The sequence below is a fragment of the Ananas comosus genome, linkage group 4 (genome assembly GCF_001540865.1).
Source record: "Ananas comosus cultivar F153 linkage group 4, ASM154086v1, whole genome shotgun sequence".
Taxonomy (NCBI): domain Eukaryota; kingdom Viridiplantae; phylum Streptophyta; class Magnoliopsida; order Poales; family Bromeliaceae; genus Ananas; species Ananas comosus.
The window spans coordinates 14,598,738-14,619,470 of NC_033624.1; the positions used below are offsets into that span (position 1 = coordinate 14,598,738).

General features: G+C 39.8%; 4 protein-coding genes across 10 annotated transcripts; 2 read left to right on the top strand and 2 right to left on the bottom strand.

Moving 5' to 3' along the window:
- On the top strand, nucleotides 207–1,654 carry LOC109708510 (probable membrane-associated kinase regulator 4). The gene has a single exon (XM_020230289.1). The coding sequence runs from the start codon at nucleotides 489–491 to the stop codon at nucleotides 1,497–1,499; it is 1,011 nt and encodes a 336-aa protein (XP_020085878.1). The 5' UTR covers nucleotides 207–488; the 3' UTR covers nucleotides 1,500–1,654.
- LOC109708511 (UPF0769 protein C21orf59 homolog) lies at nucleotides 4,765–7,144 on the bottom strand. 4 transcript variants are annotated; one of them, XM_020230292.1, is made up of 5 exons: nucleotides 6,833–7,144; nucleotides 6,599–6,725; nucleotides 5,813–5,913; nucleotides 5,673–5,730; nucleotides 4,765–4,987 (listed from the first exon to the last, which is right to left on the bottom strand). In XM_020230292.1, the coding sequence occupies exons 1-4, from the start codon at nucleotides 7,118–7,120 to the stop codon at nucleotides 5,692–5,694; spliced, it is 555 nt and encodes a 184-aa protein (XP_020085881.1). In that variant the 5' UTR covers nucleotides 7,121–7,144; the 3' UTR covers nucleotides 4,765–4,987; nucleotides 5,673–5,691. The 4 variants fall into 4 exon arrangements, with proteins under 4 accessions (XP_020085881.1, XP_020085880.1, XP_020085882.1 ...); XM_020230291.1 differs by lacking the exon at nucleotides 4,765–4,987 and adding an exon at nucleotides 4,988–5,114; XM_020230293.1 differs by lacking the exon at nucleotides 4,765–4,987 and having other exon boundaries at nucleotides 5,424–5,730; nucleotides 6,599–6,719.
- Nucleotides 7,353–15,776, bottom strand: LOC109708509 (E3 UFM1-protein ligase 1 homolog). Of its 4 annotated transcripts, none has more exons than XR_002215764.1 (21): nucleotides 15,514–15,773; nucleotides 14,658–14,969; nucleotides 13,837–14,103; nucleotides 13,707–13,754; nucleotides 13,056–13,121; nucleotides 12,843–12,946; nucleotides 11,831–11,924; nucleotides 11,701–11,757; nucleotides 11,137–11,563; nucleotides 10,908–11,062; nucleotides 10,663–10,728; nucleotides 10,480–10,548; nucleotides 10,318–10,407; nucleotides 10,072–10,137; nucleotides 9,526–9,572; nucleotides 9,383–9,446; nucleotides 8,784–8,861; nucleotides 8,624–8,686; nucleotides 8,340–8,432; nucleotides 7,833–8,053; nucleotides 7,353–7,493 (listed from the first exon to the last, which is right to left on the bottom strand). XR_002215764.1 is itself a non-coding variant. In XM_020230287.1 (21 exons), the coding sequence occupies exons 1-21, from the start codon at nucleotides 15,685–15,687 to the stop codon at nucleotides 7,447–7,449; spliced, it is 2,472 nt and encodes an 823-aa protein (XP_020085876.1). In that variant the 5' UTR covers nucleotides 15,688–15,774; the 3' UTR covers nucleotides 7,355–7,446. The 4 variants fall into 4 exon arrangements, 2 of the variants coding, with proteins under 2 accessions (XP_020085876.1, XP_020085877.1); XM_020230287.1 differs by having other exon boundaries at nucleotides 7,355–7,493; nucleotides 7,969–8,053; nucleotides 15,514–15,774; XM_020230288.1 differs by lacking the exon at nucleotides 7,353–7,493 and having other exon boundaries at nucleotides 7,532–8,053.
- On the top strand, nucleotides 16,524–20,388 carry LOC109709239 (probable pectate lyase 4). The gene is made up of 5 exons (XM_020231366.1): nucleotides 16,524–16,931; nucleotides 17,677–18,028; nucleotides 19,177–19,387; nucleotides 19,494–19,562; nucleotides 19,875–20,388. The coding sequence occupies exons 1-5, from the start codon at nucleotides 16,619–16,621 to the stop codon at nucleotides 20,097–20,099; spliced, it is 1,170 nt and encodes a 389-aa protein (XP_020086955.1). The 5' UTR covers nucleotides 16,524–16,618; the 3' UTR covers nucleotides 20,100–20,388.

Here is a 20,733-nt window from a genome sequence, read left to right on the forward strand (position 1 = left end):
ATGCCAATCAACCTGCACAACAAATTATTTTCCACACCATTCCTTTTAAACACACCCTATAGAAAACATGCTCATTCCTAACTTAGTAGTTTTAGCCACGCATATTGTTCTAGTGAGAGCTAAGATTGAACAACTATACTATTGACAGTCAAAAATAGCTTGGGTACTTTGAAACAACAAATTTAATGAAATGCACAGGAGAAGTTAAAAGAGAACAAAACAATGGCTTAGTTGAATAGGGTGGGGACCCCATTAGAGGGCTTCCCCCACACAATCCACTGCATTTCCTTTTTCTTGGATGCCCTCCCTATTTCCAAAATCCCTGACAAGTCCTCCATAATTCTTTCTTATTTGGCCCTATTCCAGCTTTTAATGATGCTTCTTCCCCTCTCCTCTCCTTTCCCCCTCAACACCACCATCCCCCCACTCTTGACACCCACACCCCAACAAGAGAGAGAGAGAGAGAGAGAGAGACAGAGTACACAGGAATGGAGAAAACTCCCCCCTCCAATGACCACTTATTAGTAGTAGTGGAAGAAGACTACATAGATATGGATCTTAGTAGCTCCACTATCACCTCCTTGTGCCGGTCAAGATCCTCCTCCCCTCCACATTCCAAAGAATTTGAATTCCAAATGTCCACCAATACTCAGGAGAAAGAAACAACCACCTCCCCTGCCGATGAGCTCTTCTACAAAGGTAACCTCCTCCCTCTCCACCTGCCCCCTAGGCTACAAATGGTTCAACAGCTCCTCAACAACACCCAAACCACCAATTCAGCTGCGGAGGAGAACATAGACACCACCACCACCACCACCATCACCACCACTAGTGTAAATGTTGAGACTAATCCAGAAGACTACTTAGAGTGCTCAGCGCGACTCATCCAATCGAACCCGAAAAGATCATGGTCCAAGAAGCTCAAGTTGATAAGGCAAACTCACCTTGGTACAAAGATTAAAGCTTCAAGAGATTATATCAAGTCTCTCTTCACCAAACCAAGTAGCTCGAATGATGACAATGTCTATACAAAAGAAGGGAGAAAGAAGGACTCACTAAGCCAAATCCTGCAGGAGAGATACTTAGTAACAGAGACCAGCGCTACAACGCTAAAAAGTAGAATTGATAGAGAGAAACTGACGGAAGAGGATATGGGTCATAGAAAATCCTTCTCTGGAATCATCAAGTGGAGATTAACAACCAAATCTTCATCGTCGAGTTCGGCTTCCTCATCATGCTCTTCTTCTTTCTCGTCGTCATCAAGTTCACTGGGGGGCAATTTGAGTGGGTTGAACCAGATAAGGATGCTGAAGAGGAGCAACAGTGTGAATTCGGAGGGGGAGAGCTCAATACAAGGGGCCATTGCTTATTGCAAGAAGACACAGGAGATGGTTTCAGCTAGAAAGAGTGTGAGTGATGTTGGCTTCTATTCCTTTTCTGTTCCTAATATTACTACAGCTTGTGAGAGCCAAGAGAGAAGAGAGCTCTACAGAGGATGATTGGAATAATGTGAAGAATTCTATGTTTTGTGTTTATTTTTTGAGGAAAAATGTATTGTTTCCTGATTTCTAAAGGATTTGAGTGTTCCTGTTCTTTAGGTGGCAATTTTGATTTGAAGGAAAGAAATTTCATGACATTGAAATTCGGGTGGTTCCATATAGCATCTTAGTTTTCAGATACAAAAATGCCATATCGGTTGATCAAATCTAAATTGAAGTAACAATATTAGTCAACTAATTGTGGAAAGTCCTTAATTCTATATTTCTTCTCAATTTTCTCATCATTTGTTTAGCCCTGCATCTATATTTGTATCCTGCAGCAATAGTCATGGCAGAGCATTTGACAAACAGGAAAGTCTAAAGCTGCTTCTATAAAGAAACATAAATAAAACTTTGAGCACCAGAAGTAAAAGATCCAAATTGATACTTCTGAAAGTTTGTTAGAGGGTACGTTAATATAGTTTTTTTTTTTTTTTTTTTTTTTTTTTTCTAATAGCACTGTTAGCAGCCTAGAGCAAAGCCAAATCGACCATCTAAACAAAATGACAATAATTCTTCGAAAGTGAAATGCAATTCTCATGCATGATAACTAATTTATCCCGATCCTAGATATAAAATTTTTGGCGAGACACAGTACCTTTTAGGTTGGAGATTAGTTATCGGTCGTGTTTCCAACCAATCTTGTCTCCTTTTGATTAGGAAAAGAGCTAAATTTTTCCACCCAAGATGAGCTAGCAGAAAAGGAAATGAGGGAGGTGGATAGTTGAACTACACATTGGAGACAAAGGGACTTAACAAAAATGTCTACTTCAAAAAAGGACATGGCGATGACCTGATGGGACTCTTCATAGGTGTTTTCTATCAGGTCCTTGTGGGGATCTATTTTCACTATTTGTTCCTAAATAATAAAGGTGTTTCCAACAGGAGAAAGGAATATACATGCAGTTGATTTAAACAAGCGAGACCAACATTAGTAACTTAGATTAATTATTTAAGAGGGCATGACTTCTTGAGAAGGATGTTCAACAGAAATATAAAGCTAAATAGGTGAATTAGTGGAATAGATAAAGCTCATTTCAAGATAAGCCCAAATTAGATCTGTTTAAGATTGTACGCTCACATACTACACGGACATATCAATTTATCAGCAAGAAGAACAACACATAAGTAATGTTAAAAGAGGTGAAAAATATATAGATACAAAATTACATGGTCGATAACCATAGCTGACACTGGGATTCAGTGGGTAAAATGAAACTAATATGACCAATCCTAGTTTCTTTGGGATGGGAGGAAGATTCATATAGCCAAACCCATCTAGTATCCATCTATATACTAGAATTAGTTCAAAAGTAAATTTTGCGAGAGACAAGACGGTGGTGGTTTGAGAAGCCTAATCGATGAAAGGAAGAACAAGATTCACTCATTTGTGTCCTCTCCTTCATCTTCAATTCTCTGACAGTTGTTGCACCCACAGAAAAAAGGTGGTATACTAATAGAACCAGAACCACTGTTACTATATACAGCTCGGATTCATTGAATTCTACTCAGAGACAATGACCAGATTCAGAATCCTTCCATCAACAGTAATATGGCTCTATTAAGCATGAGTTTTTGCACCAGAGAGGATGGAAATAGGAGGTACTGGGAAAGATGTGCAGGACCTTGTTATTCCTTGTCCAAGGATGAAGACGGTAAAAGAGGTACTATTCACAAGTCTACTAGAGAAATTACCCTAGGGAGATCGCCAAAGAACCTATGTAAAAGAGGCGCAAGATAGACGGGTGAATGAATGGGTACTTGTTCTGGGCAGCTTATAAAATAGCTTCCCTACTTTGAAAAGCAATAACCGAATATTTAGCAGACAAACTAAAAGAGCATTCCCTAGTGAGAAGCTAAAATAAGAATTTAGGCTCCAAAACAGAAACCTATATTTGAACATTCTAAGCCTGTTGTAGAGAGATGTTGTTATGGATGTCTTAAAGAAAATGTTGTTAGTACTTATCTTAACGGCTCTATTCTCACAGAAGCTTTAACCTAGCCAATTAAGCCCAAATCGTAATGAATAATAAAGCACCTAAATCGAAGAAACACAAGAGAAAAGGAATTTTTTCACAAGTACATAGCAACAAAATCCAAGAAAAATATCCTGATACAACGTTGTGACTTCATTGAAGTAGTAGCAGATTTTCCAAGGGGTAATAAAAAAGGAGGTAAGTTGATAGATTTGTGTCATCACCATGCCCATGATAATACATCCTAGGCAACTACAGATCAGCAGTCTAATCATACAGTTAAAGACAGAAAAACAACTACATAAATTTCAGTGAACTATTCGAGCATGTGGATCTAACTGTTTCAATGGTAAAGGTGCAGCTTAGAAGGTAGTCACCAAGGAAATAAAATGAATAGTTGTTGGTTGGCTCACTATGTTTGTTTAGGGCTTGTCTTTGGCTTTAGCTGCAGTTACCATGTAAATGACTGCAGCTGTCCAAAGAACCACTAAATGTTTTTCTTTTTTTCCACTAAGAGCCCATCAAAATTTTCATCCTATTACGAACCCAAAACTTCTGAAGCTTCATAGCTCCTGCTTTTAGGGTACAAAAAGCTCATTTAAACTTCACAAAATGAATAATTCTTCTCAGGACGCAAAAGCTATTCCAAATGACGGCCAAACAGGAATCACGTATTGCCGTACAGCCCATCAGTAAAATAGAGAGTTGCTGATGAGACCATTACTGCTTTTTCATGATGAAAATTAATTAAATACTAAGTTGTTCTCTATATGTTTGGGGAAAAAAGGAGATAAAGTAGCCAAAATGTACTAGAGAGAACAAAGAATAATACATTTAAGTACATACGACTATAAAATCTACATAAGGCACAACAACGTGATTATAATGTGCATTTCTGTTAGTACACTTAGAAAAGAGAATCAAGCAAAGTAAAAAATAAAAATAAAAAAATTATCTCAATGGCCAAAAACAGTAAAAGCACCCTAGCACCAAGCTTTAGACCATAAAAAAATTTCCACATCAAAATATGATTCAGAGTTTGTAACCGATAGATCCCCACTGAAATAACGAATGATATGTTTCATGTTTGATTGTAAACAAAAAAAGGGCCAAAGGTCTCCAGGTGCAGACAAATAAACCATAACACAAGGTAGGTGTGTCATTACAAGGCTAGACAAAATTAATGGCAAAAGCAGCAGCAGCAGCGTAACCAACCCCACTATAGTCGTTGAACACATGGAAAAGTGATGTACTTTTGTAAAACAAATCTGGTATTTGGTCAAGAAATGCGTTGTTATACTTACAAATTTGTACATCAGTTCAAAGTTCAAACAAATGATACTTCTATTCATAAAGTTCTGATCAAAATTAATTTTTCTTCATCTTCACATTTTCCTTCCCATAGGCATTATCCTTTACACATAAATATCCAAAAGCTTCTACATAAAGCAACTTCTTTTAAACTTCATTTCACTGGAAAGAAAACAAGTGGCCTACCATTAAAGTCAACAAAGTCATAAGAAGCCCAGAGATTTGATCTACTCCCTTTATATCTTTTCCCAGCTTTTCTAGTTTTGCGAAATTAGCATAAAGATAAAAGCTGCAACAGGGACATGGCCACACTCAGCAACATGTAATGGAATTTAGCACATGGTCACATTTAGTTAAAGTAGAAAATAATATCACACACCAACTTTCTGAAGCAATCCCAATAACAGAGATAAACTACATTCTAACGACAGATACAACATTAATTGATATAACTGGAAACAGTAGGCATTCATGTAATTTACTTACATCATATCACTGCAAGTATGAAACCTTTTTTCCAAACAAATATTTTAAAAAATAAATAAATCAGAAGGCGTAAGTGCTTGACAAAAATTTATTCGGAACTACTTAGAGTGCATGAAACAACTAAACTGCGGAGATATATAAAAAAGGTGGTTTTTGAAATCCCTGTACAACTATGCTAAGCAGACAGAAAGAATTAGGAAGAAGAAAAGACAGCAAACAGGTTCTGCAATGCAAGTACTAACAACCATCAATTACAATATAAAACATCTGTCGAACAGTTACGAGCTAATAAGAACTACAAACTAATCAGGAAAGATGATGATACAGAAAAAAAGGAACATCACAATCTAAAGATCTTTACAAGTCAGGTGGAAGAAAGCTCACGCCTCAGTAGAAGCTGGCTTCAACCTGACGATAATCTGCAATCCAAAGGGACAAGGTGATATTAGAAGAATCCTTCGAAATTTAAGGTTTTCAAAATATGTGCAGCTGCTGAGCTACCTTTGTTTTTTCATTTGGACCTATGTAATCACATAACCTCTTTCCACTTGCAAGTTCTTTTCCAGCCCACCATAGCCGCATGCGATCATGAAGCTGGTGTTCTAGAGATAGCGTGGCTTGCGTGGATTAGCAAGATAATTGATGGTAGATAATGCGACATGTGTGATACAGAAGATAAAGCTGCTGACAAACGATACAGAAGAAACACTAAAAGAAGTACACAAGTACATATATAGTTGCATATTTTCATCTAAAATCGGCTAAAGTCTGATTGATGATCCAAATGATGAATTCTTAGGCTGCAGAGGTAAAGCTAAAATTTATATTTTGGTTTCGAGATTGATGTAATATTGTTCGCTTAAAAACTGGTTTCTATCAATATTCTATACAGAATTAGCTTTAATTGGACGGGACACGAAGCTGATAAGAGACAATTTACTTATCTTTGAGATGAGAATAAATCTAGTCTGAGAAGACTTTGGGAACTTTCAACCAAGCTTAGAACAATTCATTATTCTTAGCTTGAGTAGAGAAAAGTCCTGACGAGCGCGACGCCTGTAATGTGCTAAATTGAATATTTGTGGCTACGTTTTTGCTCATAGGGTAAACAACATGCGGCGATGATTGCCAACGAAGAATCAGATAGCAGTTTTTGCCGGCTAAACAAAATTGATTTCATCTTCGGCAGGCATAGTGCGCAAGGAGAGAACACAAGTTGCAGAGATATATTTGAACAACGCAATATACTGGGACGAATTCTAGGATTACATAGAAGAAAACTGGTACCAGATAGGGATTGAAAATCAAACCCAGGGGGCGCCTCTTGTTGAGCAAGGACGAGTGCTCTCTCGATGCTCGTAATGTGGTCTCTGAGAGCACGGGGCGACAAGAAACGATTGCGCAGCACCTGCTCCTGAAATAGTATTCGATCTCAAACTCTCTCTCTCTCTCCATAGAAGTTCGACATAAAGAATAATAATTAAAAAAAAAAAAAAGGCAAACCATGGAAAACTCACTCGCCTTTGATGCGTAGGACTCGGCCTCGGAGACAGCTCTCTCGAGGGCAACAAGCGCCGGGTCCCGATGGCTCTCTGCTGCACCTGGGAAGGCGCGGGGGAGGAGACGCGTCCTGACGAAGGGGGAGAGGGAGTGGAGGATCTTGGACTGGAGACGGTGGATGTCGGCGATGGACTCGGCAACGTCGTCGACGGCGGAGGAAGACGAACACTCGTACAGGAACTCCGCCTGCAGCTGCAGCTGCGGCTCCTCCTCTTCCTCCGCTCCCGCCTTCACGTGCACCACCACCATCTTAATTTCCTCCCCCTTCGCCGTCTTCAGCTCTCGTATTTGTCCCCACGCATCTTGGGCCCGAGCCCCGAAAAGCTGCACAAACGCCAAAAAAAAAAAGAAAAAAGACAAAGCAATAGGCCCGAGAGTTGCTGGGCTGCAGCCCGTTAGACATACCCAAAACAGTGTTAGTGTTTGAATAATAATGAAAATGAATAAACTATTATTGCTCTACAGTCTACACTTCAACCGTGATAAAATTATTGACTGCTTGCAGCCGGCACGCCCCAGTTCATCTTTGCGCATCGCGCCCCGCCATCCCATTTATTTCCATTCCATCCGGCAAGTCAGTCATGGTTGAATGTAGCACACATGGGATGATTCATTGACGCAACTGACCCAAAGAAAAAAATAAAATAAAAAGAACGAGAATCAACGAAATTTACTGCTTCGAACTATACCAGCGAATAGTATCTTTCTAGTTAACGCAGTTCAGGTCGATCTTGTGCGATACAAACGATTAGGTATCTTTTAATTAGCACAAGTATCAACAAGGTCAAGTGTAAAAGTCGAAAAAAAATGTAATAGTCCTACAACAGCATATAATTACATTCTCCATTAACTTTAAACAACATCAATTGTGTGAGAATCTAAAACCCTTTAGAGATCTATAACCGCCAATAATTACATCCTCATTTAACTTAAAACTCACTTCACTCTAGGCCACTCCCACCTTTGTTAATTATAGAAAGTTGATCAGGTGCCTGAATGGGTCACCACCGAGTCTAGGCAAAAAGGTGTCACCAAGTGATGGAGGCCTCACTCAGTTTAGGATATACTGGGAAATCGAGCTCAAGAATTTGCTGTACCCAAGACTAACTCTTTCAGTTGCGGCATCAAGCTTTCCAAGTACTCTTTTTTGGTTAATATCCTGTCGTATGAGCAGTCGTCTTCCTGAACAGCAAAAGAGTATAAATGTAATGTACGATAACATAAACAAATAGAGCTAGCTAAACCTGCAAAGCCTGCACAAATTAGCAGTTGATATATGCTACCCGGATCAACAATTTAGAGGGGGCAATGACTTAAAAATCAGATAAGGTGGATGAGAATGTGACTTGTGATTCTGTGCGTGCAGTAGGGGGTGATGATGATGACAACAATAGCACCACACATCAAGGAAATCAAGCAAAGAAGAGATAGAGGGGGGAAAAGAAAAAAGAGGAACTCCTTTACATACGTCTCCAGTTGCAGCAGCTTGCAATGCTAAGAGAGTAACCGTAGCACTGTGATAATCATTCAAGACCTTATGCGTCGACTCAGGTAATTTATCCTGCCATAGTTTGCATAAGCTTTTATAAGCACATGAAATCAGTTCACTTATCCAGCAAGCGTTAATGAAAAAAACACGCACGAACAGACAAAATCAGTATACAGAAATTTATCGAAGAATTATAGCTTTCTTAACAGCGATCAAAGTTTATCCTGAAACAAACGTCGAAATCTGGAGTAGATAATCTTTACCTTCAATCGTGAGACAACAGCAGATATGGCTCTTCCGGGTGCCTGAAGAGGCTTGTTGTATATCTGAATGAAGAGTAACAAGTAACATCCTTCATTCAAATTTCCAACACAGAATTATGGGGGCAAAAGAATAGAGAGATAATGTTGAGACAGAACAAACCTGCATATGAAGTAGAGCAACAACCTTTGGCAGGAGCACAACTGGATCAGTCTCTGAAGAAACTTGTGATGCCAAATCCTATTCATAGTAAGAAGATAAAATTCCACATAAGAAAATTACAACATTCATTGTTAATAACATTGCCAGCACTAAAAAAGCATTGATGAAATAAGATGGATAACTGTCAATAACACAAGAACTAGAAAAACTTTGAGCAAAAGATAGACACCAGAACACTCTGGCAAAAACAAGATCAACTGTAGTAAGTTGATGGATAAATAACTTTTTCAAACTTCAGCGGAACAGCATCTATCCTACACAAAATAATAGAAGATAAAAGAATTAAATTAAAGGGGTCTAATCAGCGAACTAGACATCCATCTATTTATAGATTCTGCTATACATTTACATAATGGTGCACAGTGGTTTTGCACACTCCCAACAGGATGCAAAGTAAAAGAAAGCATCCCTGGTTATTGACCGAAACAAATGAAAAATGTTGAAATAAGGAAAGCAAATTTATTAGTACTTTAGACAATAATCAACCCAGAGAATTACTAGTACAAGGCCATCTAGCATAGTTGAACATCTTAACATACCTTACGATAAGAATGCAACATTGTCCTCTCCAACTTTTTATCAAGCTTCTTGAATAGCAAGCCACTACATCATGATGAAAAAGAATAAGTGTCAAACTGCCAATGAGGCCTCTATGCGGAACTCAAGAAGATAGTGCATATACCTTTCCTCTGCCAGGGCTCTTAATGCAGTCATGAATGTATCAACTCGCTGCATATATTATGGTACAAAAGGCAATGAAAAAGATAAGTCATAACTTTAGTCAGAAGATAAAGTGATTAAGGTAGGTTTAAATCCACGTTGGTGGAGTAAAATATTTTCAACAATGAGAACTACTATAACTTCTACTGAGATGCCACAGTAAAAAAGCCATATTCGTGCAATTAAGCCTTGATACAGGAGTAAATTCATGAGTGAATAACAGCTCTCACTTATATATAGAATGCAGAAGAAAATCAAACAAGCCTTAAAATATTCACCTTCATAGGTGAAAGCATTCAAAAGAGAGAACTCTTAATCCTGCTAGCTAAGAATACCAACTAGTCACAGCTTCCAAGGTGCTTGGCAGATACATAAATACAAGCATAATTAGCTGTTATTTATGTAGAATAAAAGGTGCAGATAGACAAATGATGTTTTCCCTTTAGCTCATTTACAGTTTTACACAATGTATGGTTAATTACATTGATTGGTACAGTAAAGAACAAACCTTCCCCTCTAGAGCCTCTACTACAGCTTGAGCCTTAAGTGATAATGATCCAGGCAAACCCTTTGCCTGTGGAAACAACAAAAGAAATGAATAAATACTAAATCAACCCAATAAAAATTACTTGAACAACCAAAGCAAATTAAAGCAAAGGCAGCAATGTCCTGTATAGTGGCTACAATAAGTCGACTTATAGTGTTAAACAACAGTAAATGCTAAATGGTGCTGCAGAGAATGACTGTTCCATACCAGAGAAAGACGATCAGCAGAACTCAATGACTCGGGCAGATTTGGTTTATCCTCAACTTCTATTCCATTCTTCAATTTGTTATCCATGTCCTAATACAAAACAACTTCGTAAGTTAGGCTTGAAAGGTAACTTTAACATCAAAACTCAACCAGGGGGATTACCAGTGTCAGAAGAATTTTATCTACAATGGGAGTGCCCATTGTTTTCAGCAGATGCTTGTGTAAGATAGTCTGGTGCAGCAAACCAAGAAGCACAAACACATAGGATGAGAAGCAAAATCTGGTTCTTATATGAACATTAAATTATGAGGGGAGATAACACGACAAACATTCTGCATAACTTACAGAAGTCGAAGGATCATCCTCATAAAGATCCAGTGCTTTCTCATGCAGCTGCAAATCAAGTACAGCCTGAAAGCAGCAAACAAGAAACAACGTTTGCCAAGTTAGATGCTGAAAATCTAAGATTATGGGTATAGGACAAAAATCAGCAGAAAGGAACAAAAAGTGAGATGCCTAAATACTGATTTTTGTGCAACGGCATTGTTTCAGTACTAAACTAAAAGTGAAGCTAAAAGTAAGACGGAAACCTCATCTAGCTGTTTTTGCAAATTATCTAGCAAGCGCCTTCTCCTCTCGGCATTCTCTGAAAGCATCGTCTTTCTTCTCTTCGTCCATGAGTCGAGAAGCATCGGCCTCAAATGGGCGCACAATTGCCTTGGCACTGCATAGGGGTCTTCAGAACCTAACCAATAAATCAACTTAGTCAGATTAAATCAGAAGCATATGCTCATTCATTCACTAAAGGAGTACTCTAACCTCCCACTTCTTCCAATTCAGGGGCCAAATTCAAAACTCTCTGCATCATCCACTCCTCAGATGGAGCATTTGATTTGTTCTCTTTGGCCTTATCCGAACTTTTAGTAGAACCAACTTTTGCATCAGAAGAAACAAATGAGCTTGAATCCTTGTTTTTCCTCTGATTTTTCTTGCCTTTATTTGGCATACTGTCCAGGCTGTCACTATCCTTTTCCACTGTGCTTGCTTTGGTTGGTTTTCCTCTTTTCTTCTTCGGTCGTTCTTCTGAAGCACTTATATTACTGTCCTCGTCATCAGCCTGCTCTTTTGACTCTAAGCGCTGGCTAGAACCGGGTCCCACTTTAGGCACACTGGCTGAATGCAGATCCAGCCCTTGACTGGCATGGGTAAATGCATCCATCTCTTTCTCCAATTGTTCAAAAATACCCTGGACAGCTTATATATTATTAAAAGTAACAAGTTTATCTAGATGATCAAGCCAAAAAAGGTGTGATTCAAAGAAATGTTGAATACTTCATAGCAAAAGATACCAAGTCAAGCAGGTATTATAATCTCAATTCGCACCTTAATAAAATTATTACTGAATACACACGTGTCCCCCAATATCACTGCAGTAGAAGACTGAAGTAAACATGTATCAGCAAATGAACAGCATTAAGAAAGTAAGAAAAAGAAAGGAACGCAATAAATCTACCTTGATAGCCTTCTGTATAGATGGACACAATGACAACATTTTAGATGCATCTTGGCCTGCAATAAATGCCGGCAGAACTGAAAGGCAATCAATCCTGCCAGAAAGAATGGACCTTCAACATACTTCATAGAAGTTTGTGCAGATGAATAGAAATCTTAGCATTATACAACCTGTTCATGAATATAAATGTGAGCAGGTAACAACCTTGTTCTCTGCTCCAAGGGACTTTAACAACCAAATATCAAATATAGCAACAGATCTTAATGCAAAAGAGAAAACTAACGACAGAACTCGACTAGCGAGGAGCTCCAGAAAAAGGAGTAATATTATGCATGGATGAAAAAAGAAAGAGGCCAGGAATATGTACAAATCTAGCGCATAGTGCTTAGTACAAATATTCTCCCCTAGCTTTCCAGCTGCGGCTAGAAGCAGAAACTTCTATCAAAGCTTCTGTCTTAGGGGTGAGAGGCTTATTATGTTCCTGGCCATAATTAAAAAAAACGATACTTCTTCGACAAATGATTAGCGAAGATTTCTCAGTTGAGCAGCTTGGCAAAACCTGGGCCAACAGGCACCAAAGATCCCATCAAACTCAACTTAGAAAGAAAATGCTTAATACTGTAAATGATAATGACCATATGACAAACACAAAATAAGCCTTGCACACAGAGACAACAAAAGGTGAACCTATCTCATTTGATGAACTTGCTAAGCTGTTAAGAGTTAGGGAAAAGGGGGAAATTGAGGGAGGGGTGGGGGGTTGTATGTGAATCATATCTTGAATATAGACACTGCTAAAACTAGCTCACAAAATGTTTGCAACGGGGTAACTATGAATGGGATACTTCATGCTAAACAAGAACAACTAACAAGATTTTTAAATTCTACATATCTACAAAGTACAATGGAAAGGTACTTAGACCAAAATACAGGAATCTTCACAAAAATCCTTATCAGCTCACCCAAAAATAAAAATAAAAATAAAAATAAATTATAATCCAGTGGTACCTACCAGTTACCATGCTCAACAGCGTCCCCTACAGCAGCATCTAACATCTCAACCATTGAAGGATGGACAAAAACACCATCTAGTGGAATGCCCTCAGGATATCTGGACTACATTGGAGAGCATCAAAGCAAGGGATTACAACAGCACAAGAGAAATTTTACAAGATGATTTTATTTACATTTGGAGTTGCAAAACAATTACATGCAGTTTAAGTACCTGCAAATACTGTTTGGGCTGAGGAAGCGCTAGTTTGAGAAGGACTTCGTAGCTGATGTAAGAATTCTGTAAGCGGAGGGGTAAAGATCAAGAGAAAGAAATATAATATTTTCAAGCAAAATTATTCCTTTGGCGTAGTTTGTCGCTTCCAAGATGGTTCATCAGACCATGAGTCAGACAAAATCTCATCTTGTTCAAAGTACAATATTACTTAGAATGACAACTAGAATACTACTAGAGACAGATTTGTGACTGAATTATTAGATGCATGGTAACAAATTTTTTTCCTCCATTAAATCCAACAAAATGACATTTTGCAAACAAATTTTGAAACAAGAAGAGAAACAAATTGCAACGTTATCATAAAATCTCATCTTGTTCAAAGTACAATATTACTTAGAATGACAAGTAGAATACTCCTAGAGACAGATTTGTGACTGAATTATTAGATACATGGCAACAAATTTTTTTCCTCCATTAAATCCGACAAAATGACATTTTGCAAACAAATTTTGAACAAGAAGATAAACAAATTTCAACATTATCATAAATACTTTACCGAACATATATTTAATATAGGAGAAAACTGATATAATTTCACATCTAAGCTTGTATAGTTATAAAAGTAAAAGATTTTTATAGGAGCACAACCTGTGAAAAGAAGGAATCCACACTCTCCCGTTGAGCATGGGCAAAAACCTGAAAACATAACAACCGATAATGGTTAGAAGATAAGTCGTATGAAATAACAGAAAATGCATTGAAAGATAATGGATCTTACAAGTGGGGTCCATTGTACTCCTGCACGGAGCGATCCAAGAATCTCCCCCTCCTTCAGCAGTCCATTGAATATGGACTGAAAGAAAGAATCTTCCACAGACACACCACTAGCCCCGTCCATATCTTGGAGCAGTTGCTGCATCGAGTTCCAAACAGTTGACAAATGAGTTGGCACGGTTATAGCCCTCGCAGCACCACGAACCATAGCAGTAATCCGTGAAACATATGCTGGAGTGTATAATTGTCCACCTTCAAGTCTCCCTTTCACCTAGGTACAGGAAAGGCAATTCTTATGTTTCTACACCCAAGCAAGTACAAAGTGACTATTTAAGACAACATTTAACAGGAACAGCAAAAGAACAATGGAACCAATAGTGCCACCGTTGGTTTCATTTTTTTTAAAAAAAGATCAGAAAGCAGTTTCCAGGCTGAAAACAGTTTTCCAAGAGTTCAGTTCCACATAAACAAGTTTTCTGCACAAAAATCTTTAAAAATTTGACGGGAAAGATGAGTTCCTATATCTGGATTTCGACCACAGAAAATGAAAAGGAAAACTAAGAAAAGGGAGGCCTCTTTCACAAAATTCCTTCCCCTTAAAAAACTTTTGGAGCAAATCAATCAAGGATGTTCCGAAACAACTTTCTTTCCCCTTCTTGGCACATCTTTTTCCCTTAAAAATTTTTCTGCACTGTTTTCAGTGGGACTAAATAGCCTAAGGCGTATGAAAAACTAATTTTATCTTTATGTATCCTAATATCTTTATATTATACCTATCAACATTATAAGAACACTCCCAAGGATAAACTATTAGGGCCTACTCACAAGAGTACCAAGTCGAGGTTGCAGAACAGTCACCACCAACTCCGATCCGATATGCAACTGAGCGGCGATCTCAGCCAACGAGATCTGACTACACTCCTGCAGTTTCTCGTTGATCTCCTCCGCCACCGAATCCCAATACGACTGCGAGATAATCTCTCCATTGATCAGCATAAGCTTCGGATCATCTGCGACGATCTTCTGCGCTTGCCTCTCGACGTGGTACAGATCCACCCCAATGACATCAGATAGATCGATCAAAGAAACGCGACCCCGTTTCCTGATCTCCGTCTCAATTTCCAGCCTCAGCTGATCCTGGGACCAAAAATTTTTTGCCAAAATTACACCCTAAAACCCTCCTAGAACCGCCCGCATTGAGGTAAAATTGAACAAAAACAAATTAGAGAAAACAAACAAATCTACTCAAGAATCAAACTCAACTACAGAATTTCGCCAAAAATAAAACCCTAGTCTCTCCGAGAGCCGCCCAAAATTGGGAAAACCGCGGCTCAGAAATCAAATTCCGACTACGAAACCTGAGCCAAATCTACCCTAAGGATCAAATTAAAATATAAAACCCAAAGTAAACGTTAATAAAACCCTTCAAGAACTGCCCAAAACCACATGAAAATTAAAAGCACAAAAAAAAAAAAACGAAACACAGCTATGAAATCTCGCCAAAATCAAACCCTAAAACTCTCCATAACGCCCCCAAATTGGGCTAAATTCGAAGAAAAATCCAAAGAAAACAGCAAATCTTTCCCACAAACAACAAAAAACAAAAAAAAACCCCGAATCAAGCAAACAAATTCGCACGCGCAGATCGAAGGGATTTGGGGGTGAGGGGGCGCGGAGTTACGGGGGTGATGTATTCTTTTCCGGAGACGGTGTGGAGTAGGTCGAAGTCGAGGAAGCGTCGCTCCTGGAGCTTGTGGACGAGCTCGACTACGTTGCGCTCCGAGAGGCGCACGCTCGACCGCGCCTGCTGCGCCGACTCCAACTGCCTCTGCAGCTCCACCAGCTCCGCGTCCATCGTCTCGTACCCCGATCGCGCGCCTCGACGGAGACACAAACCGAAGGGGTAAAGAAAAGAAACAAGAGCGAACGGAAGCCAGAGGGACGTGGCACGTGTGGGGTACGTTTCTGCGTCCGCGTAATGGGGTGGCGTCTTGATGCATGGACATGGATCCGACCCGTCTAGCCCGTTTGGACAATCGGGCTGGGCTCGAATTCATTCGATCCTTTCAAATGTAATGGGCTCGCTCCTCGTTTTGCGTTTTGGGCCCAAAAATAATTTTTACATAATTAGCAACGAAGTGGAAATTTAACAAATTTTTTTTTACTGAAAGAAATATTGAACATAGTCTGGATTTTGTGTCCAATGCAGTTGCCAAAGGTGCGTCAAACCGAACAAGGAGGCTTGCTGCTATAACTCCTATTAAAAAATTACAGTGGCGGTAGCGACAGCAACGACGGTTGTGGTAGTGCAAAGCACTCATCCTTTTCGATTAATGCAGTGCAATCGTACAGCTAGACGAAATAATAACTTTATTTCAGAACAGAGAATCCATCGCCAGCACGAGTCCAACTTGTCCGCAAGCTCACAGCTTGACTAAACAGGTCCTTATAAAGAATTTCACCTGGAGACATGACTCAACCTAGCCCGATTCAACCTTACATGGTCCGACTTGTCCACAAGTTCACAGCTAGGCCTAACAGATTTCACGACATGACTCGATCTAGCCCAAATTTGTGCATTCGGGTTCGGATGTTGCATCTAACTCACCCGAATCCGTACCGTTGGCCATCGACCGATCCGATCGAGCTATGCTACTTCGAAAAAGCTCACGTGGTTCCCCCTCCTCCCTCGTCTTCCGAGTTCCTACCCTCGTCGTTTTCCAAAACGCGCGATCAAATAATCCCTATTTATTTATATTTATTTCGAACCCCAATTTCGGGGTCGCATGGGAGGTTGCTTCTGCCGTTTCTCCTTATCATCGCGCGTCGATCGCCCCCCCTCCAACGGCTACTTCCCCTTCTCGAATCCCCCGCCACATCCTCCTCCTCCTCCTCCTGCTCCGGCCACCGCCTCCGCCGCGCATCCACCGAGCGCCACCACGGGCGGAGGCGGCGGCAGGGCTCCGGCGGCGATGGCGACGCTGCCGTACGCCGGCGCTGACGCGACCCTCCGCGCCCTCGCCGGTCAAGCCGAGGGTTTCGGCCGCAACGCCATCGGCGGGCTCCACGGAGCCGTGTATCACGTCACGAGCCTCGCCGGTAATGGCTTCTCTTCAACCCCTAGGTTAGGGTTAGGGAGGTAATGCGGCTAATATAGAAGGAGAATGATTAAAATTGTTAGCATCTGGATGATACATTATTGTTTTCTTTTCGCTTAACGGTTATCGTCGTGCTTACTGATTGAATTCTATGTAATTGCATGGTGTGTTGTGCTTCGGGATCTGTGATTTTCGAACCAACGTGCATAGATTAAGTGATTGAATTGTAAAGCTTAGCTATAATTTGCTCGTGGTTTTGATTGAATACTTTGTAGGGCATCAAATTCCACTAGATATCTTTTGGATGCTTCTTTGCCATGAAATGAATTCTATAAAGTGTTTGTTTTAGTTGAATCATGTTGGGCTTCAATGAAAATGTTTACATATGTCGTCGATCTATATAGGGATATTGCTTACATCCATTTTTGAAGATGCACTGGTCCATTTTCTATCTGCTTTCTTCTGGCAAGTGCCTATTTGGGCCAGCCTCGGTAACACCACCTCAGCATGTGGCAAGAACAAGCTTTGGAGCTTTTATTGTCCTGGAAATTTGTAAGGGCCGTCCCTGTTATGGCTCCAAATGTCGAAGCTCTAATTTGAATCCTCTGATTCTGCTTCCACTATAGCTGGTATCTGGTGGGGGGAATTTTTAGTGCTTCCTGAAACAGCTTCACTTGATCAACATTTGCACAAAATCTTAGCCCTAAGCGTCTTGTTCTATTGACTGATCTTATTATTTTTACCAGATGATGGATGTGGCTCACTTCGCGAGGGATGCCGGAAAAAGGAACCGCTTTGGATTGTCTTTGAAGTCTCGGGAACCATTAATCTTTCATCATACTTGAGGGTTTCATCCTATAAGACAATAGATGGTCGAGGACAGAGGATTAAATTGACGGGGAAAGGTTTACAGTTGAAAGAGTGTGAACATGTGATTGTGTGCAACCTTGAGTTTGAAGGTGGCAGAGGGCATGATGTTGATGGTATTCAAATAAAGCCCAAATCTAGGCATATATGGATAGACCGCTGCAGCTTGCGTGATTTTGATGATGGACTTATTGATATCACCCGGGAAAGCACCGACATTACAGTCTCAAGGTAAGGGATCTGAATTTCAGGTTGTGCTATAATGTTCTACTAATTTAACTTCTGCTAATGTGAGTGCTTATTTTGGTAATTTACTCATGAAGAGAATAATTAATGGTCAGTTTTTGGTTATTGCCCTAGGTACAAACAGTTAGCATGAGATTCCAATATTCAGTTGAGTACTTATCTTAGTGCTGGGATACACTGGAAGTTACTATATACCTAATGTAATAGAAGTGAAACTGAGGAAATAAAGGAAGGGGGCTTCCTTTTGCCCCTGTTCACTATTTACAATATTCAAAAGAAGTTAGTTATTACCTCGTGATCTCTATATGAGCCCAACCTTCTCTTCTCAATTCATCTCTATATAGATCTTTGTAGTTCTTCTCCTTGCCTTTTCCCCCCCTCTTTTACCTTATTCTTTGGCTGGGTATTGTTGGGTCATGGGTGCGAGGAGGTGACGATGTGATGTGGAATCAATGTACAAAAATTTGGAAATGGGGCTTGGGACCAGTGTTACATGGCATTTGAGATCTTATGGTTACTATTATCTAGGTATCACTGTATCAGCAGCTATCAAATTTTTCTGGGGCCCGTGGTATCTCTCAAATACCCTTTTTGCTGTGCCTTCTGTTTTAGAGTTTCTGGGCATACTCATAGACGAATGGACTGTTTGCCGTTAGAAAAGTTGTCTCATACACTGTGGGGATGGTGAGAAGATCTATGTTTGATCGATCAATGTGTGATATTCTGAATCCTCATTTCTAATGGAATCGAAATGATCTATGGATTAATCAGAAGATCCTTTCAATTAGCTAATATCAGCAAATTGTCATTTAATGGTCATAACAATGGAATTGGATGTTTGGGATCGTCATAGTAATGGAGTTGGATACATCCGAGGTGTATCAGCAGATATGAGTCACATGGCAAGAGACTAGAATTTCATATCACATGGCAAGAGACTAGAATTTCAATAAAATTCAACACATTGCTTCTATGTTCTTATGAGTTTAATGAAGTGTCACAGGTTCTCTACTCCATGGACTTTACGAAGTTAGTTTGCACTATTTAATTACCTGTCAGTAATTTCTAGATTAGTAATTGAGTACTTTCTATTTGTTGACATAGTTTTAATCTCTACTTATTTCTTCGAACAGGTGCCATTTTTCAATGCACGACAAAACAATGCTTATTGGTGCTGATAGTAGCCACATTGGTGATAGATGTATTCGAGTGACAATCCATCACTGTTTCTTTGATGGAACAAGACAACGCCATCCTCGCCTTCGGTTTGGCAAAGTTCACCTTTACAATAATTACACGAGAAATTGGGGCATATATGCTGTTTGTGCAAGTGTGGAGGCACAGGTTATATTAGATAAAAACTCTCATCTATGTTTCTTTTCAAATTTTTGGGAGTTCCGAGACATTTTCTTTATTTGTTTTGGATTTTGTTGGGTATATTTTGTTTCAGATTCTTTCTCAATGTAATATATACGAAGCTGGACAGAAAAAGGCAGTTTTCAAGTACATGCCAGAGAAGGTACTTAACTCATGATTTGCGTTATACAAAACAAATAAGGTACTTGTTTTCAAGTACCTTAGTGCTTATTTGGCCTGGCTAAGCTTTTTCACAAGGACTTCCAGACTGGTAGAGCTGTTCGAAGAAGCTCTTCTACCAATTCTTCCATTAAAATTCCCAAAGTAGCCGTTCGCTGAAGCTAGAAGCAGTAGATCCAAACTGAATCTCCTGCTTTTGGGGCCCATAAGCGCTTTTTGGCCTCTTTCTCTTTTTTCCCGAAACCCACTTGAGTATATAATTACTTGATGGGAGATACTATGATTTGTGGCGCAGGCAGCTGATCGAGAAGAGGTGTCAGCTGGTTGGATAAGGTCAGAAGGTGACTTGTTCCTCAACGGTGCCCAACCTTGTTTAGTGGATGGTCCCGGTGTGGATAGCGTATTCAGCGCCGCAGAATACTACCAGAAATGGACCATGGAATCCGCATCGCCAGCTCTGGGAGAGATTATTCAGCTGTGTGCCGGGCGGCAACACATACCAAGGCCCCCAGATTGCTAATATTGTAGAAGGTAATTATACCGGAGTATGTTAGTCGTATAACATACACGTCTCGATTCGTCGTTGTAGATTTGCGCACTTGTGCCGTGCTTTTTGATTGTACTAGAACTTGGATAGAAACCTGGATGTCTCAGCTATCTGCTTTGGTACAAACTCTGTATTGAGCTTAGTTTTGCTTTCGAAATTTGTTTCGGAATTCTCTGCTTGGAACTTGATGCGAGTCCTATGTGTTGCTGTAATATTTCTCAATCGCACACTTTCAGGAACAATGAAGGATGTTCTTCTTATAGTGCGCTAGCAACAGCTTCGATAATTTTGAAGTTTTTTTTTTCGGTTAATATAAATGAAGGATCAGATGCAATTGACATAGGGTTTGCTCCTGCCCATGCCAATGTTGTGTTTTGTTGCAGTACTGCTGCTTGAAATTTGCACCAGGGATTGGTCTCGGATCTTCCTTAACATTGCCTTGTTATATCATCCTTTGGTGCAAATTGCAATACGAACGAACATGATAATTTACAAGGATAAATTATTTTGCGTTCAAGTCAAAGAGCGTTAGTCTCCGATCTATCAAAACCCGACCCAACCCAATCTATTAGAGAGGCCCGGGAAGCCCACGTTGTATATTGAATCC

What these genes read in the sequence shown, in the direction of transcription:
- LOC109708510 (XM_020230289.1), top strand. Translation starts at nt 489, where the DNA reads ATGGAGAAAACTCCCCCCTCCAATGACCACTTATTAGTAGTAGTGGAA.
- LOC109708511 (XM_020230292.1), bottom strand. Translation starts at nt 7,120, where the DNA reads ATGGTGGTGGTGCACGTGAAGGCGGGAGCGGAGGAAGAGGAGGAGCCG. An exon ending in CCGAGTCCTACGCATCAAAG is followed by an intron (nt 6,726 to 6,832) that starts GCGAGTGAGTTT and finishes ATACTATTTCAG; the next exon opens with GAGCAGGTGCTGCGCAATCG. An exon ending in GTCCAAATGAAAAAACAAAG is followed by an intron (nt 5,731 to 5,812) that starts GTAGCTCAGCAG and finishes TTTGGATTGCAG; the next exon opens with ATTATCGTCAGGTTGAAGCC.
- LOC109708509 (XM_020230287.1), bottom strand. Translation starts at nt 15,687, where the DNA reads ATGGACGCGGAGCTGGTGGAGCTGCAGAGGCAGTTGGAGTCGGCGCAG. An exon ending in GAGTACAATGGACCCCACTT is followed by an intron (nt 13,755 to 13,836) that starts GTAAGATCCATT and finishes TTATGTTTTCAG; the next exon opens with GTTTTTGCCCATGCTCAACG. An exon ending in GCTGTTGAGCATGGTAACTG is followed by an intron (nt 11,925 to 12,842) that starts GTAGGTACCACT and finishes TCTTTCTGGCAG; the next exon opens with GATTGATTGCCTTTCAGTTC.
- LOC109709239 (XM_020231366.1), top strand. Translation starts at nt 16,619, where the DNA reads ATGGGAGGTTGCTTCTGCCGTTTCTCCTTATCATCGCGCGTCGATCGC. An exon ending in GTGCAAGTGTGGAGGCACAG is followed by an intron (nt 19,388 to 19,493) that starts GTTATATTAGAT and finishes ATTTTGTTTCAG; the next exon opens with ATTCTTTCTCAATGTAATAT. An exon ending in TCAAGTACATGCCAGAGAAG is followed by an intron (nt 19,563 to 19,874) that starts GTACTTAACTCA and finishes TTTGTGGCGCAG; the next exon opens with GCAGCTGATCGAGAAGAGGT.